General features: G+C 39.1%; 2 protein-coding genes across 4 annotated transcripts in view; both read left to right on the top strand.

The window, feature by feature from the left end:
* The window catches only part of LOC145479801 (guanine deaminase-like), a 121,952-nt gene that overhangs the window by 92,098 nt on the left and 14,586 nt on the right, over positions 1–15,268 (top strand). The gene's annotated exons all lie outside the window — the stretch shown is intronic.
* LOC145479795 (pyruvate kinase PKM-like) lies at positions 33–10,101 on the top strand. 2 transcript variants are annotated; one of them, XM_081458247.1, is made up of 9 exons: positions 33–132; positions 3,396–3,565; positions 3,735–3,826; positions 4,207–4,323; positions 4,689–5,018; positions 6,144–6,422; positions 7,419–7,518; positions 7,805–8,024; positions 8,692–10,101. In XM_081458247.1, exons 2-9 carry the CDS (start codon positions 3,403–3,405, stop codon positions 9,044–9,046), a joined length of 1,656 nt encoding a protein of 551 aa, XP_081314373.1. In that variant the 5' UTR covers positions 33–132; positions 3,396–3,402; the 3' UTR covers positions 9,047–10,101. The 2 variants fall into 2 exon arrangements, with proteins under 2 accessions (XP_081314373.1, XP_081314374.1); XM_081458248.1 differs by lacking the exon at positions 33–132 and having other exon boundaries at positions 2,493–3,565.

The following is a 15,268-nucleotide window of genomic DNA, read 5'->3' as shown; positions in this document are numbered from 1 at the left end:
ACTTGCCAGGGTAAAAGGTGCAAATTTTCAGTTTGCTTTTTGCTTGCACTCTGTTTGCACTTGATTCCTTCGTGGTCTGGGTGTTGCTCTTTGCCGTTGCAATTTTTTACGCCTTCATCGTCAACTGAAAAGGTGAGAAGAATGCTTTTTATCTAACTGCGAAATATCGTGAGTATTATATTAGCTTTATTTTAATTTCAATAACGTCCGTTTGTCTCTTGCCGGCCTTCATGTTCGCATATTAAGATAAGATTGTATGTTTTGTAAGCTTAAGTTATGCAAGTAAGATGGCGAGCTGTAGCTAGTTATTGTGCAGTTTTGTTTGCTTGGCATATGTTCCATTTCGGTCTGTGATTGTACAGTTCTTCGTCGCATTAATGTACCATGAAGTATAAAAGAGCTTAGTTCAACTTGATACCGTTCTTCTCTGGGGTTGGTGCAGATCATCGAAGGTTTTCTTGCTCTAAAATTAATAAAGACGCAAGTTTCAATGCGATGTTCGTCAAGTTGCAATCTCGCATATCCCAATCGGTTGTAAAGATACTTCTGTGACGAAAACAGAACGTTATTTTCGCGGTAATTATATTGTAACGCCATTTACAATAATGTACCTTCTAACAAGTGAAGGTACATAAGATACATTTTTTAGGAAGGCTGCCATGTTTTCACAATCCCTACAGCAAAAAGGAAACATTGGCGACATGGATTTGATATGTCAGTTTGATTATTGAAAATATTTTTTAGCCAAATAATATATGAAATTTGTTTCACATCCTCAAGGGCGTGTATAAGTTCCAGAAGTGTTGCAGCTCTCGTAAGCTTGTAATTCTTTTGCTCATTAGCAGCTGTTATTGTTTTGGGGCTTGGGGCATCGTTTCTGTTGATTGTTATATTGTCCTCTCAAAGGGTATCAAGCCACTCATGTGAGACCTTACGAGAGCTGCTACCCGACCGGCATCACTTTGGCATCTGGTCGTTTAGCCCCCAAGTCAATTAAGGCTGGTTTTCGCTGAGGGATAAGCATAAAGCTTGGTTCACACTTGTGGGATAAGCATAGCATTAGTGAAATTAGCATGTTCCCACCTGTGACATAAGCGTAACAGAATAAGCATAAGCACAAGAAAAAGAACCATGTTCCCTTTTTCTTGTGCTTGCACTTATGCTTATTTCACTGTTGTTATGCTTATCTCACAAGTGTGAACATCGTATGCAGATGCAGTAAAGTGCTGTTCAGTAGTCCCTTTCATATGGAAATTTTCCAACAAAAGATACAGTACTAATTATTATTATCAACATCTTACTGCATCTGCATATGTCAGCTTGAGCTTATGCACCAGTGAAAACCGGCATTTAGCCCTCAACCAGAAGTCAATTAGCCCCAAACCCAAGGTTTATTAGCGTCCGAATAAAACTCAGTAACTTAATCTTCTCTCACGCACCCAGCCAGAACATTTCAATGGTTGAGCAGGCTATTCTTTACAAGCCCATTTTAACAATACGACATGGTGACTTTTACTGGGCAAGAAAGGAGTGGAGTTATCTATTTTCCATTCTTGTTAGACCATAATCCAAATCTCATTATTCTTCTCATACAGTCAGTGATAACTGACCTATTTCCTCTATAAACATACATGCTCAGCAACAAATGTATATAGTGAGTTCAAAAGAAAACATTTTTGGCAGGATGGGAAAGGAGAGGGGAGAGCTAAACAGCTTTTGTGAAGGCTGATCAACGAAAGGTTAGGAGCTTATTGACTTCTGGTTGGGGGCTAACAGGCTGACAACTAATAAACTTGGGCCGAAAGGACCTTCATACATTCATTCTAAGCTTCTCTGTGATGAACAAATTTTCAGAGCTTGGCATTCACTATCTTGGCATTCTCTAATTTTTCATTTTTGTCATTCTTTGCAAGCCTAATGAAACTACATCCTGTCCAATCTGGAAATGATATTTATTAATCTGATTAAAACATCTGAGGCTGACCAAAAGTGGGTCACAACAAGCACAACATGCATTTATTCCACATTACTTGACAATGTCATTTTGTACCAGTACCCAAATTGGATTATCTAACTGAGCACAGTAATGTCCAGTTTGGAAATTCTTGAATGGTAACTTTGAGGAGGTCAGCAAAATTGGGCCAGGTCACAGGTATTGTTTAATTTAGTAGCCAGAGGAGTTTTTCTCTAGACAGTACCTTGTAAAATAACATGTTACTATATTGTATAAGGGACCTGGCATTTGTGCAGTCTAATATAGGAAATAATGAATAACTATTTGAATGGGATTTCACAGTAGCTATATAAATGATGATTGCAATAAGGCTGAGTGGAGTCTAACTGAGTCTGTAATACATTGCCTGTTGAGTTTTTTCTTTTTTTCTGAGATCCAATATGAAAACTGGAACCCTTTTCAAGTGTAGCTGTACAGTACTATCATAATGTGCATAAATTACGTATACTATTTACTTACTTTAGCATAGTATTAGTACTGATCTATAACTGTGACAGTGTGTAGGGCCGCCTGATGACCACTCAGATTCAAGAATGTACCAATTACTGCACTGTGATTAATATACATGTACAGTACTGAGAGTTTTTGTGTAACTAAGAATCCTTGTACGTAGTATTTTGTTACAATGATAAAACCAGGATTGAAAATAGTCTTGCATTGGAGTGGGGAAGTGGACTAGTTGAAGGGGTATTGGTCTGTAACAGTTTATCCATCCTCATTGTGCAGATACATAGTGATACTAGTTATCCAATGCTTTTGAGTTGTAAACCATGGAATATCCACAAATCACTTGTATTTTTTTGGTATACACACATTCAACTTCTAGGCAAGTGTGTATGCCAAGAAACTACAATTGAAAAGTGGGATATTCCATGGTATACCATGAGAGAACATTCCATAACTATTTTATACCATGCCATAGAAAATACAGTGGTCAACACAATCAATGTGACATACGCGCAGCACATGATGAAAAGGTTGGATGTAATACCGTCAAATATACAACTGTTACAGCTTTCCTGTATTCTGATTGGCTATATTTTTTATGGCATGGTATAAATGTAGATATTTAATTTTGGTCATTCAAAGTCTCATCAAACAAGCTGTCAGCTCTCTGGTAGCAAGGCTTGTGCTCTGCTGCTTGAGATTGCTGACAAACCTTTGTGCAGGTGGGTGTGAAACAATTATGGGAGTGGGAGAGTTGATGAAAGGGTGGCAATGGGAGACTAAATTTGGTCACCAAATGTAAGTGGAAACTATGTGGACACCTAGAAAGCAAATTCCCCCAGTTGTTACCAGCAGTACCGTAAATGTGTGGAGATTTATTGTAAAGAAGAATTTACAGGTTGAATTGTTGCTAATTTGTGCATTCATTGCACAGTTGAATCATGTCTGCAAGAGGAGCACGATTGGAGTATGTTGGGGACTTGGACCTGCGTCAAGAGCAGTGGGCCGCTACACAAGCCACTAATTATCTGGAATTCATGTCAGATATGGATATCGACCGTGATCCTCGCACAATTCGTAACTCTGGCCTTATCTGTACATTAGGTAATAAACTATCTCAAAGTTCAATACATGTATTGATCTGCAGGATTTCTTAGTACAGCCTTAGATTATTATCATTTCAGTACGTCCTTTCATTTGTGTCATGTTGTAACATTGATCAAGGCTACTTCATGTACATGCATTAATTTTATGTTGCATTTATTGCTGTCAGGTCCTGCCTCAAGAGACAAAGACATCATCTCCCAATTGATTGAAAATGGCATGAACATTGCAAGATTGAACTTCTCCCATGGAACACATGAGGTATTCTAATCTCAGCTAAAATCAGGCTCTTTGCCAGTACAAGGGCAGATGAGGCAGTTCTCAAAGTCTGTTTTGTTTTGTTTGGGTTGCCACCATGCAGCTCTCTATTTGAAGAATTCCTTAGTGATAAAGTAGTGCATTAGATCAGTAAGAAAAAAGTCATCTGACTTTTTCATTTAATTGTCAGAGTTAACTGACTGTTGGTTATCTTACCTTTGTTGTCTCACCAACTATTTATTGGCCTGCAAACTTCTAAAGTTGGTCCTAAGAGAATTTGTGCTGTTATTCATACAGAATATGGGGTCCAATCACACGGGCCAATCCCTGTCTAGATTTCTCAAAGTGCTTCTCAAAGTGACATCTGCAGTTCTTTTTTTTAGTATCATGCAGAAACCATCAACTTGGTCAGGAAGGCTGCAATTGAAGAATGGCCTCACGCTGTTGCCATTGCACTGGACACCAAAGGACCAGAGATCAGAACTGGACTGTTAAAAGGGGTGAGTGAAACTTTTGTATATATTAAGCCTTATGCGGAATATTTTTCTTATTCCTAATGATGCAGTGGATCGGAGAAAGCTTGGATTTTGAAAGATTTTAACATCAATTTTGCAGTAGTTTTGGGCGTAATTTGAACTTTAATTTGCACTTTTCTTTCCTATTTATTGGTTAATTAATTAATTAAGTCTTCACTTTCAGTGCAAATTTTTAAATACAGTGTATATTGAAGCCAGCATATGAATCTGTAAATGAAGAACACACTTGAAGTTTGCCGCATGCATTCATAGTTGAGAAAAGCATTATCAGATTGTTCGGCTGAATTTACTGGTAGCTATTGTGACATCACTGGAATTAATTTTTTTAGGGAGGAAGCTCAGAGATATCTTTGCACAAAGATGACTTACTGAAACTTACCACAGACAAAGCGTATTATGACCAAGGAGACGAGAAAACCATCTACATTGATTATGAGAATATCACAAAAGTGATGAAGGAAGGAGGGATCATATTCGTAGATGATGGCCTTATTTCACTGAAAGTCATGGAAATTGGCGCAACCTATCTGTTAACAAAGATACTAAATGATGCTAAACTGGGTAGCAAGAAAGGAGTTAACCTGCCAAATGTTGAAGTTGATTTGCCAGCAGTCTCTGAACAAGACAAAAAAGATATTCTTTTTGGTATAGAACAAGAAGTAAGAATCTCTTAATTTTTGTTTTGTGTTATCCTACAGTGCTTTTTAAAGTCTCAACAGGGATGTCAATAAGTTTTGAAGTAGATGTCCCAAAGTTAGCTCCCATCCAGAGCCCAGCGTCAGCTGAAGGCAGGAGAGGACTGACTATGTTTAATCTCCTAGTTTTGTATTAATTTCTGTGGGGAAGGTACCTTTTTCAGGGGGGGAGGAAAGGGGGCAGTAATGCATTACCATAAAGAATGCATCAAATGCTGCAAATATACCACAGCATTCTTAGCAAATGCTGCATTTAACTAGTTAGGCTAGCATGTAGGGGTTTTATTAACATTCTCAGCAGGAGGGCAACTGGTTTTCACAGGCGGGCAAAACTAGTTGAACCAAACTTTTTTATAAATTACAAAAACATTCCACTACAGCCGGGCAAAATCATGCTCACAGCTGGTCAATTTGCCTGGTGCCTGGCCCTCAATTAACCCCTGTAGCTTGCATAGCTGGCAGTTTTCTTGTCAGCAAAAGGTGAAGCAAAAAGGATTAGTAGGGCCACAACAAAGATGACACAACTTAAGTGAAAGTGAAGATTAACCAGAACTGCCTTCAGTCGTTTACTTTCATGTTAGAAATAGGTCACATGATGGAAAAACTGTTTTAGTTTGTTTTCAACATGGAAAGAAGTTTGAAAGCAGCTGGAAAGAGATGAAAGATTAAGTTGTTATACAGTCAGACTATTGCTGGTTTTCACAGGCGGGCAAAACTATTTGAACCAAACTTTTTTATAAATTACAAAAACATTCCACTACAGCCGGGCAAAATCATGCTCACAGCCGGTCAATTTGCCTTTTTGCTTAAAATGCCCTTTAAATTCATCTGGCAGGTTTTGGGAATGCCACTGACAACGCTGAAATTCAAAGTTAAAACTGCTGAAATATTACATGGAAAAATTGTCCACTACTGCAATGCCACATGCACCTATGTCCCCCTTCCTTTTTGTAAAGGCAAATTAACAACTTTGTTGTGCAAGTGAAGGAAAACAACTTTCCTAAATGTGTTTAACTTCTTAAAACACCCTAATTGTTTCTGTAAATTTGTCAAACAATGTTTAATGAATGTGTGATGATGCATTTTCAGGTGGACATGATATTTGCTTCATTCATTCGTAAAGCTGATGACATCAAACAAATACGGAAGCTTCTTGGACCAAAGGGACAGCCAATCAAAATCATTGCCAAAATAGAGAACCATGAAGGTGTTCGCAAATTTGACGAGATCATGGAAGAAGCTGATGGAATCATGGTAGCCAGAGGAGATCTGGGCATTGAAATTCCTCCAGAGAAAGTGTTTTTGGCTCAGAAGATGATGATAGGTCGGTGCAACAAGAATGGAAAGCCAGTTATATGTGCTACACAGGTAATAACATACCACTTGTGAAGGTGAATTAATCAACATGACACGAGCTTGGGACAAAGGAAAATTCTGAGTCCCCGACAGGAATCAAACCCATGACCTCCCGAACACCACGTGGGCGCTCTATCCACTGAGCTACGAGAACTCGTGGAGAGCAAGGTCATTTAACTGAGTTCATATATGATAGGTGTCCTGCTTACTGCCAGGATCAACGCTATCGAATTCATCGTGAGTAGTGATAAGTTAATAAAGATGGTGAATTTTAAGCTCGGTGATGAAATGTGAAGGTGAATTAATCAACATGACACGAGCGTGGGACAAAGAAAACTTCTCAGTCCCCGACATGAACTCAGTTAAATGACCTTGCTCTCCATGAGTTCTTGTAGCTCAGTGGATAGAGCGTCTGCCCGGTGTTCGGGAGGTCATGGGTTCGATTCCTTTCGGGGACTCAGAATTTTTCTTTGTCCCACGCTCATGTCATGTTGATTAATTCACCTTCACATTTCATTACCGAGCTTAAAATTCACCATCTTTATTAACTTATCTCAACATACCACTTATTGATAAATGGTCTATGAACAATGTAACTTACAGAAGTATTAATACTGTGTACGAGTTGTACATAGTCATAGTCATAGGTAGTGTAACTTGACATATTCCTAATGGTATTGAAACTTGTCAAGAAAGCATGCCCCTAGATCCCCCTAATAAGGCAAGGCTTTATAGTTTGGAACCCACTTTTTATATCAGATCCTGGCTAAAAACCTGGCCGTCACAATTTCTTTCTATGTTGCCTGTGTTGTTAGTTATTTTGTACAGTGCTTAGAGACCCAACAAGCCTGATTTAGTGGCTTCAGCATACACTTGTGAACTGAGTATGTTGCTGTTCTACTGGTATTCAGTTGTTTAAAATTACACCGCATCCGTTGTTATTCCCTGTACATTTCCATTTATCAAAGGAGCAAAAACAACCATGTACTTGCTTGTTTTCTCCAACAGATGTTGGAAAGCATGATTCATAATCCTCGTCCAACGCGTGCGGAAAGTTCAGATGTAGCAAACGCCATTATTGATGGAGCAGATTGTGTCATGCTCTCAGGTTTGTGCCTTAATTGTTATACTATAGACATGATGTTACGCGCATTTTGATTGGCTCCAAATCATGACACATTACATGTGCGAGCAAGGAAAGTCGTGTCCGAAGCTTGGCGCCAGTGGAGCTTAAGTGGATACTGTCCTTTAAATTAATTAGTCAGTTAATGCTAGTACAAATTCAAGCAAATTAAAATCGGTATTGTAAGTCCGTGTACATTAGATGAAAGAGCTAAGGGACAAAATTGTCAGCAACGTACTTTTGTTGATTGTGATTATTTTCACGTCATTAGGTGAGACAGCTAAGGGACGTTATCCAGTCAAAGCCATTGCTATGATGCATAAGATTTGCCGTGAAGCAGAGGCAGCTATTTTCCACAGACAGTTGTTTGATGACCTGAGGCATGCAATGAAGAGAGTGGCTGACACTCATGAGGCTACCGCTCTTGCTGCCGTGGCGGCTTCATTTACAGCTAATGCCGCTTGCATCATCTGTCTTACGCACACGGGAAAGTAAGTAACCTCTCGGATTTTTCTTTATCATTGAGAAGAGACAGAGTCAACGTAGGAGATTTTGTTTTGATGTACTGCCAAATTCTCAGTACTAACCTGCAAGGCTTGAGTGGTGATTAGTAAGCAGAGTATAATATATCAACTCTCTGAAACGGTCGGTATACTATCTGCCCTCGCTGTAAAGCTGCTGAATTTGCACCAAAGCCGTAATTTTTGTAAATCCGTGGGGAGGTTCCTGCGTGCGTGGGTGGAAAAGTGTAGAATTCCGCTAACTTGAACTGGCCACTGTCATTTACCATCACTCGTGCATGTCGAACTCGAAAATATATTAATTTCCTTCGGCTGAAATGTACTCTGGTCAGTGGAACTCTATGCTCAAATTATTTATCAACTGTCGGTCGGTTATAAGTGGTTAACGTGTCAGTATCTAAAATTTTCATCGATAACGAAGTAAGATGGACTAAAAACGACTCGTGAATGTTGATTTTAATGTGACTTTTGGTATATTTTATTAACATTATAATTGAGATGCAACTCTAACCATTAACTGGAACGAGCTTGTTTCCCTTGGCATTTCGAGTTAGTGGAATTCTACTGTACTTGCCACTTGAAGTAATACCTCCTCCTTTAAGAACTCAGTACTTGAACTCAATTCTGTTTCTGTTAGGACTGCTGAAGTCGTTTCGCGATTCCGGCCGCGTTGTCCAATCATAGTGGTGACACGTGACGCGCGCGTGGCTCGTCAGATGCATTTGAACCGTGGTTGCTTCCCTCTGATATACGACAAACCACCAAAAGACAACGTGCTGGAAGAACATGATGAGCGGCTGGACTTTGCGCTGGATATGGGCAAAAGGATGGGCTTCATGAAACTTGGAAACACGTTCGTGTTTGTATCGGGTTGGAAGGCAGGCGCCGCGCACACCAACACCATCCGTATACTGACTGTTATGGAGGAGAAGATACACATTGCCAAGAGCTTGTCAGAATCTGCTGATCTCCAAGGAAAAATGATCAAGTAAACTGCTGCCCGGACTCAGGCTGTCGGTTGTGTGAAGCAAGATTGCTGTTTTTACAGGATGTTGTTTAACTTTATAGTCATGATTTCACGTTTTACGTCTTGGAACCGTTTTGATTGTACGAAATGTGTGTGATATTTAAATTTTTATTAGACAATGAAATTGAACATAATTTCATTTCCTTTACAACCAAGAGTAGCTCAAATCCTTTTTTAACAACCAGAGCTGAGAAAGTTATTTATCTCCAAGAAAAACCTTTTTCAGTTTGGGAAAATGACAATACTTAGATTGTAGGCATTTAGATGAAGAGAGTTTTTTTACACAATTGTGCACTCCAATGAGTAAAGGAATTATTAAGATCCAGAGATGAAGAACACACGATTAGCCCCTGCCGAACAGGCGCTCGAGTAGCGAGAACACGCGCGATAGTTAGAACGTGCGCGGTACAGACACGTGAGGAAAAAGAAAGAGAACCACTTCGCCGCGCGAACAGTTGTTCCAACTCGCGACCTGTTATTACTCCAGCGCCTGTTACGCAGATTGATATCACATCCAACAAACTAGCCACACTGTTGAGAATAACACTACGGGGTTAAACTAACACCGTGACATCCCCGTTACGTCACAGTTTCATAATATGCTCGTGCGGGATTATACTTGTGGAACTTTAATTCTGGTAAGAGTAGATGGCTTATAAACGGTAAAAAAAGACCTTTGGAAATGAGCTGCACAAAAAAAAAACGACGTAGAGTCTAAAGAATATGGTGTTCATCTGCACTTTCTGTGGCTATTTAAAATTGCACAAGCACAATCAGAAAATTAGTCTGCTTGGAGACTTCTATAATAATAAGGAAAAGTTAGAGCTACGGGGAGAGGCTATAAACGAAATATATATATTTTTTTTTGTCGGGGGGGGGGGTATACCCATATAAGTAGAGGATGGCGTTCTAAAAGGGATTTATGATATACAGTATTTAGGGTAATCTCAGTGCATATGAACTACAGTAAAGTGATCAAACATTTCGCGCGTTGATATGTGATTTCGAAACTTTCTTGTTGATTTACATCTACAGAAACAAAATGAAAATAAAAGAAAAAGAGAATTAAGTTGAATGAAGAGTTCAGGTATCTCACAATTAATTCCAATATTTTCAGCATTTTTTAGTGGTTAGATGCAGTCATGACGCTATACTGAACATCAGACAGTGGTCAAGTATTTAGTGAACAAGTTGTGATCATTTTGTTAACGGAAAAAGGTTGCCATAGCAACAGTATAATCGTTGCTTGTAACTCAAAAACTAGCTTGGTGACCTCCATGTTTTATTGTCAAATTGTGGTTTGTATGCTTTGCTAAATTAAAAAAAAAAAAGCGTAAGAAGGGGCTTAGAGCCGCTGAAACTGAATCAGCAATTTAACAAAGAATTACAACAAGTTCAGTTTCTTATACGAGCCAAAAGAATATCGGGTCTGATTATTGTAAAGGACTTTAGCCACCAAGAAATTCTGCAGTCTTTGAATGTAGATACCTTTTAAAATAGTACACCCCAAAAGTTGAAATGTTCACGAATATCAAAATTTTACAGTTTCTTCCAGTTTTTAGAGTCGATAAGTGTCTGGGATTGTGCCCTTTCTGACTTCTTGGCTACGGAAAGTCGTATGCTTGTGTGCAAAATGTAAGCAAAAATGTCACCAGAGATTCCCCTATAGCTCTGTGATAAATAAACTTTCTGGCGAAAAAAACAAACAAATAACGGCATATATCGTCATCACAGCAAACAAACACGGATTAAAGGCGAAGAAAGACAAACAACGAATAACTTCAAACATACTTTTATTTGTATTGTATAGTTTTATACCGCGAAGTATAATCAACATCAGTCTCTCCCGCCGCGTCCCAAGAGCAATGGACTGGGGCCCCTGAGATTCAACCTCTGATAACGTACCGACTCTCCAGACTGAGATCTGAGAGGTTTTTGATTGGTTGTCCTTTGCGCGGGAATATTCAAAACGAGACCAACAACCAAACGGATACACTAGCTATCCCGTTATCAATACGGAATTTTCGTTTTAAAACTTCCATGTCTCGAGCGAAAAAATTCAGCTATAAAACATAAAATGTAGCACTCCAGAAGGCTGAGTGTATGGTTGGCTATTTACAACTGTATTTCCAAAGCGTGACTTAAGACTCGCACAATATGACTGAAAACGTTATCGCTGCCATCATCACCAAACAATGCAGCCTGTAAAATCAGTAAAATCGAGTAAAATCATTTATCGTTTCAGTAAAATCATTTACATTTAAATTATTATCGGGAGTATTATTTTGAAAAAAAAACCGCCAAATAGCAGATTTGCACGTGTTCGTCATTTGACCACGACTACCAGAATTCCATTCGTTTCTTCTTTGTTATTTAAATTTTGAATTCCCAGTGGGGTTTAAATAACAATTGCCCTTATTAGCATAAGAAACAGACAAAGTGAAGGATTCTAGTAGTTGTAGTCAAATGACGCCATTTTGCAAATCGCCTTTTAGCTACCTTGTTTTGTGTTAGGTGGAAACGTTTCAGATTGAAAATTCTGGCTGCTTACATTGTAACCTGCTCTTGTGGTTTTTTTTTTTCTTTTTTTCAGTTGTCTCAAATTTCTAGTCCCATGCTGACCTGTTCATTTGTCCATAATCTGACGCCTGCGCGGTAGTAGTTTCATATAACATCCGGGCATCTCTCATCATCAGCTTACTGTTTGGATATGGCACGTGACCAAAGCGGTGAACATACAGACCACTTGACAAACAGATGCCAGCTGCAGATCTCCAACCAGTGTTCCGATGTTCCCTCCGCCATTTAGCCCGTCTGTTCTTGAACCAGGTCTGAAAAAAAAAAATTTTTAATCGCAATATTGTCCTTCTGTACCCTCCTTTATCTATGGCACTATGGCTACCTTTTAAGGTATCATGGTAGGTGGATTGACAGTGTTTGGAAATCGCGTTCTTACGCTGGTGCCTTGAGAGTAAACCCCATCAACCTATACATTTTCTGAAAGCTTAATAGTTATAGAGTATAAGCAAATCTTCGAAATTTTCTAAAAAGTTATTGTCGCAGTGATGTTCATAGAAATACGCAGAAACACCGCTTTGCTTAAACTGGTTCACTTCCGCGCGTGAATTATGCATAGTCACTTAATGTTTTGTGGCTCCGGTCTCATTATTATAAGGTCTTGATAACTCTAAATCTCTGCTTTTTCGAGGTTTTGGTAATCATCCATTTACTTTCTTCTCAACAGAATACTTCCAAAATTGTTGTATTAGAAAGCTTGCTAAGTTTGCGCTGCCCTTTCTGATGGCACTAAGAGAAAATCAGATTAAATTTAATCAACTGAACAAGAATTGTTTTAAAATTTGTCTAGATTACTGAATTTCAACTATTAGATCATACCAGAATGACTTCTTTAGGGATTCCAAGCTCCTGTGACAGTGATTGGCGTTTCCGGGGAGATATGTACTGTGATTGGTTGAATGCTTTCTCCAGTTCACCCCGCTGATAAGCGGTAAAATGGGTTCTCCTTCTGAAATTTACATCTTCCTGATGTTCAAGAATTTCTTGAGGCGGTGCCACTGCTAATGAGCAATAATTGATTAAAATAATGGATTAATTCTTGTAGGAAAGTGTAGAGAAGTAAATTTTCGTTCATTAACCATTGACGTATATTGTTAATTAAATCCTGATCCAAACCAATTTGCCACTAATTGTTAGGATTTAAATACAGTTTTAGGGATTTAAATTGAAAATCTAAGTGATCGTTGACCAAACTCTGGGGGAGCCCTAATTATAATCGTACTCTGAGAGGAAAAGAAAAATAGCTCGAAATAGCGGGGTTTCGCATTAATGCATTCGATACGAAAATAACAATCAGTACTAATTACATGTAATTTGTTATTCAACATAATAAAATCGAAAGTATTTTTCTAATGGCCAATGCGAAGGCCTGAGGATAACACATGAGGAGGAAGTTCATCACAGTAAAAGATTAAAGTGCAAGCCTAAATTGTAGTTTTCCAGCTAATGATTGACCTATATTCTAACGTGGTCTGATGACGACATGATCACGGACGTTTTTTCAACTCTACCAATGGACACGAAGTTCGAAATTATCGGGTTGATTTTAGGCCAAGGGAAACATAAATCAGTTCGAAATATCAAAAGAACCGAGTTTGAAATAGGCGATAGTGAAATACTGACAAATAAACAAGGGCAAATCCAATGAAATGGGTTTGAGTTCAAATTAACGGGGAATTTCAAATAACCGAGTTCAAGTTAGCTGGTCGAACTCAGTGTATGTTTTCCTTTCTTATCATACTTATCGGTTAATACTGGATTTTTTGCCCATGTATTCGTAGCACACATTTCTCACGTTAATCAGTGCAATTAACTTTTGGAACGTATCATTATTGTTGATGACTTTATATGTATTTATCAGTGTACATTTCTGACGCCGAATAACTTGAAAGCTATCCTCAGTTTTAAAGGCAGATCGATTTCGAAGATATATAGGTTTTAAACAATTCAGTGTATCCTTTATGCTCCTTAAAAATGGGATAACTTAACGTAAAATACCAAAGTACAAACCCTCTGACATGCTCCCACGGAAAGCTAAGGTTGGACATTCCTGCTGGCCGAGGTTAATCATTGTGGGATGTGAACTTGTCAGTGGTCTAGAATATACATATGTGGAGCTAGTTGATGGAGACGTGTTCGTAAAAGAATTACTTCTAGTTGGAACCAAGCCACCTGTAGCCCTCTCCATTACTTCTTTGACAATGTGACATTGCTCTAATTTTGAGTAGAGTTTATACCTTTATTTTGCGTTCAATCTACGCACGTAAGCATACGGTGATGTGGGTGAATTCGTGTCTAGTTTAGCGCACATTACGTTGGTCTCCAAGTCTCAAACACCTAGCCCTAGAATAATTGTCACTTCAAATGTTTCCTTTTATGACTAGCGGACAATTGAAAGTTTCAGCTGCGGCACACCCGTATAATATACTTAAATGTGACGTGCGGCATCTACTTATTCTTCATCTTCCCTTAACCAGATAACGTCACTGCTAAATCGGTAAACCGTAATTGGTAAATGTGTGACGCAGTTTGCCGCACCTCTGTTGGTATTTGTTTTTGTGGTCACTTTGGAAAGTAAACCAACAGAGGTAATATTGGTACATTGGCGATGCTGTTTGTTATTTGTTTGATCACCATGGAAACTTAATCAGATGACGTAATTCGTGATTCATTGACGCAGCCTACCGCATGATTGTTGTTATTGTTATTGCAGTCACCTTGGAAACTAATTCTTATGACGTAACTGCTGAATAAGCGAGGAACAGGGAAAGGATACACCTTTCGCGTTCAACAAATTTGACGGATGACAAAACATGTGCGGCGTTGGCAAATTAATCAGTGTGAGTGAAGCCTTGCAGCCGACTGGCTCATAGCTGCCGGAGCTTATCCCGGTTTCTGTAGCATGAAGCGGCTAATCAGTAATTGTTATATAATTAGCGTTTGGTTGAATCTAACGCGCGCTCCCATTGGTTGATTTATGGTCACGTGGCAATGGCTAAATATAAATGTCGCCCCAGTAGGCAACAATTAGGCGTATTGTTACCCGCTCTCCCACTAACCACAGGTGACTTTGACTTCTTCTTGCCCTATTACTTAACACTTAACTCCAGCTATACAACGAAACACTTAATTACTGGTCCCTTCGGGATAGTTTTTTACACATTATGTCGGCCGGCATTATTTTTGAGACAATTAAGAGGCAAAAGGCCCTCCCTTCAGATAGGGTCTAGGGTTCTCATGCTAGAATGCTCTTGGACGATCGATGCTCCAAGCCCAAGGGAAGTCGTATCTCTTGACAGAGTCGCTAGCGCTGTTCATGATGTCCCCTTGGAATTTTCCAGTTGAAACAAATGTGTACCGTCATGCGGTTGACTGGCGCAGTTTCTCTACTTTTTGCAATGAGACAAAGCGTGTCCAAGTTTTCGTCGTCTTTGCCTCTTTCACTGCTGATTTCGATGTTGTCCTCCCTACTAGCTTGTAGGTAGCAGATAGTACTATCCCTTTCTAAAGCAATAAAAGACGAAGAGGTCTTTGCTAACGATTCTCCCTCGCCCTCTCACCCTGGCATTAAAGTATCAATTAAAAGGAAGGTGAAGGCAAACCCCGAATG

The sequence above is a fragment of the Orbicella franksi genome, chromosome 2, assembly GCF_964199315.1.
Source record: "Orbicella franksi chromosome 2, jaOrbFran1.1, whole genome shotgun sequence".
NCBI lineage: Eukaryota > Metazoa > Cnidaria > Anthozoa > Scleractinia > Merulinidae > Orbicella > Orbicella franksi.
This window is presented reverse-complemented; position numbering and strand designations above follow the sequence as displayed.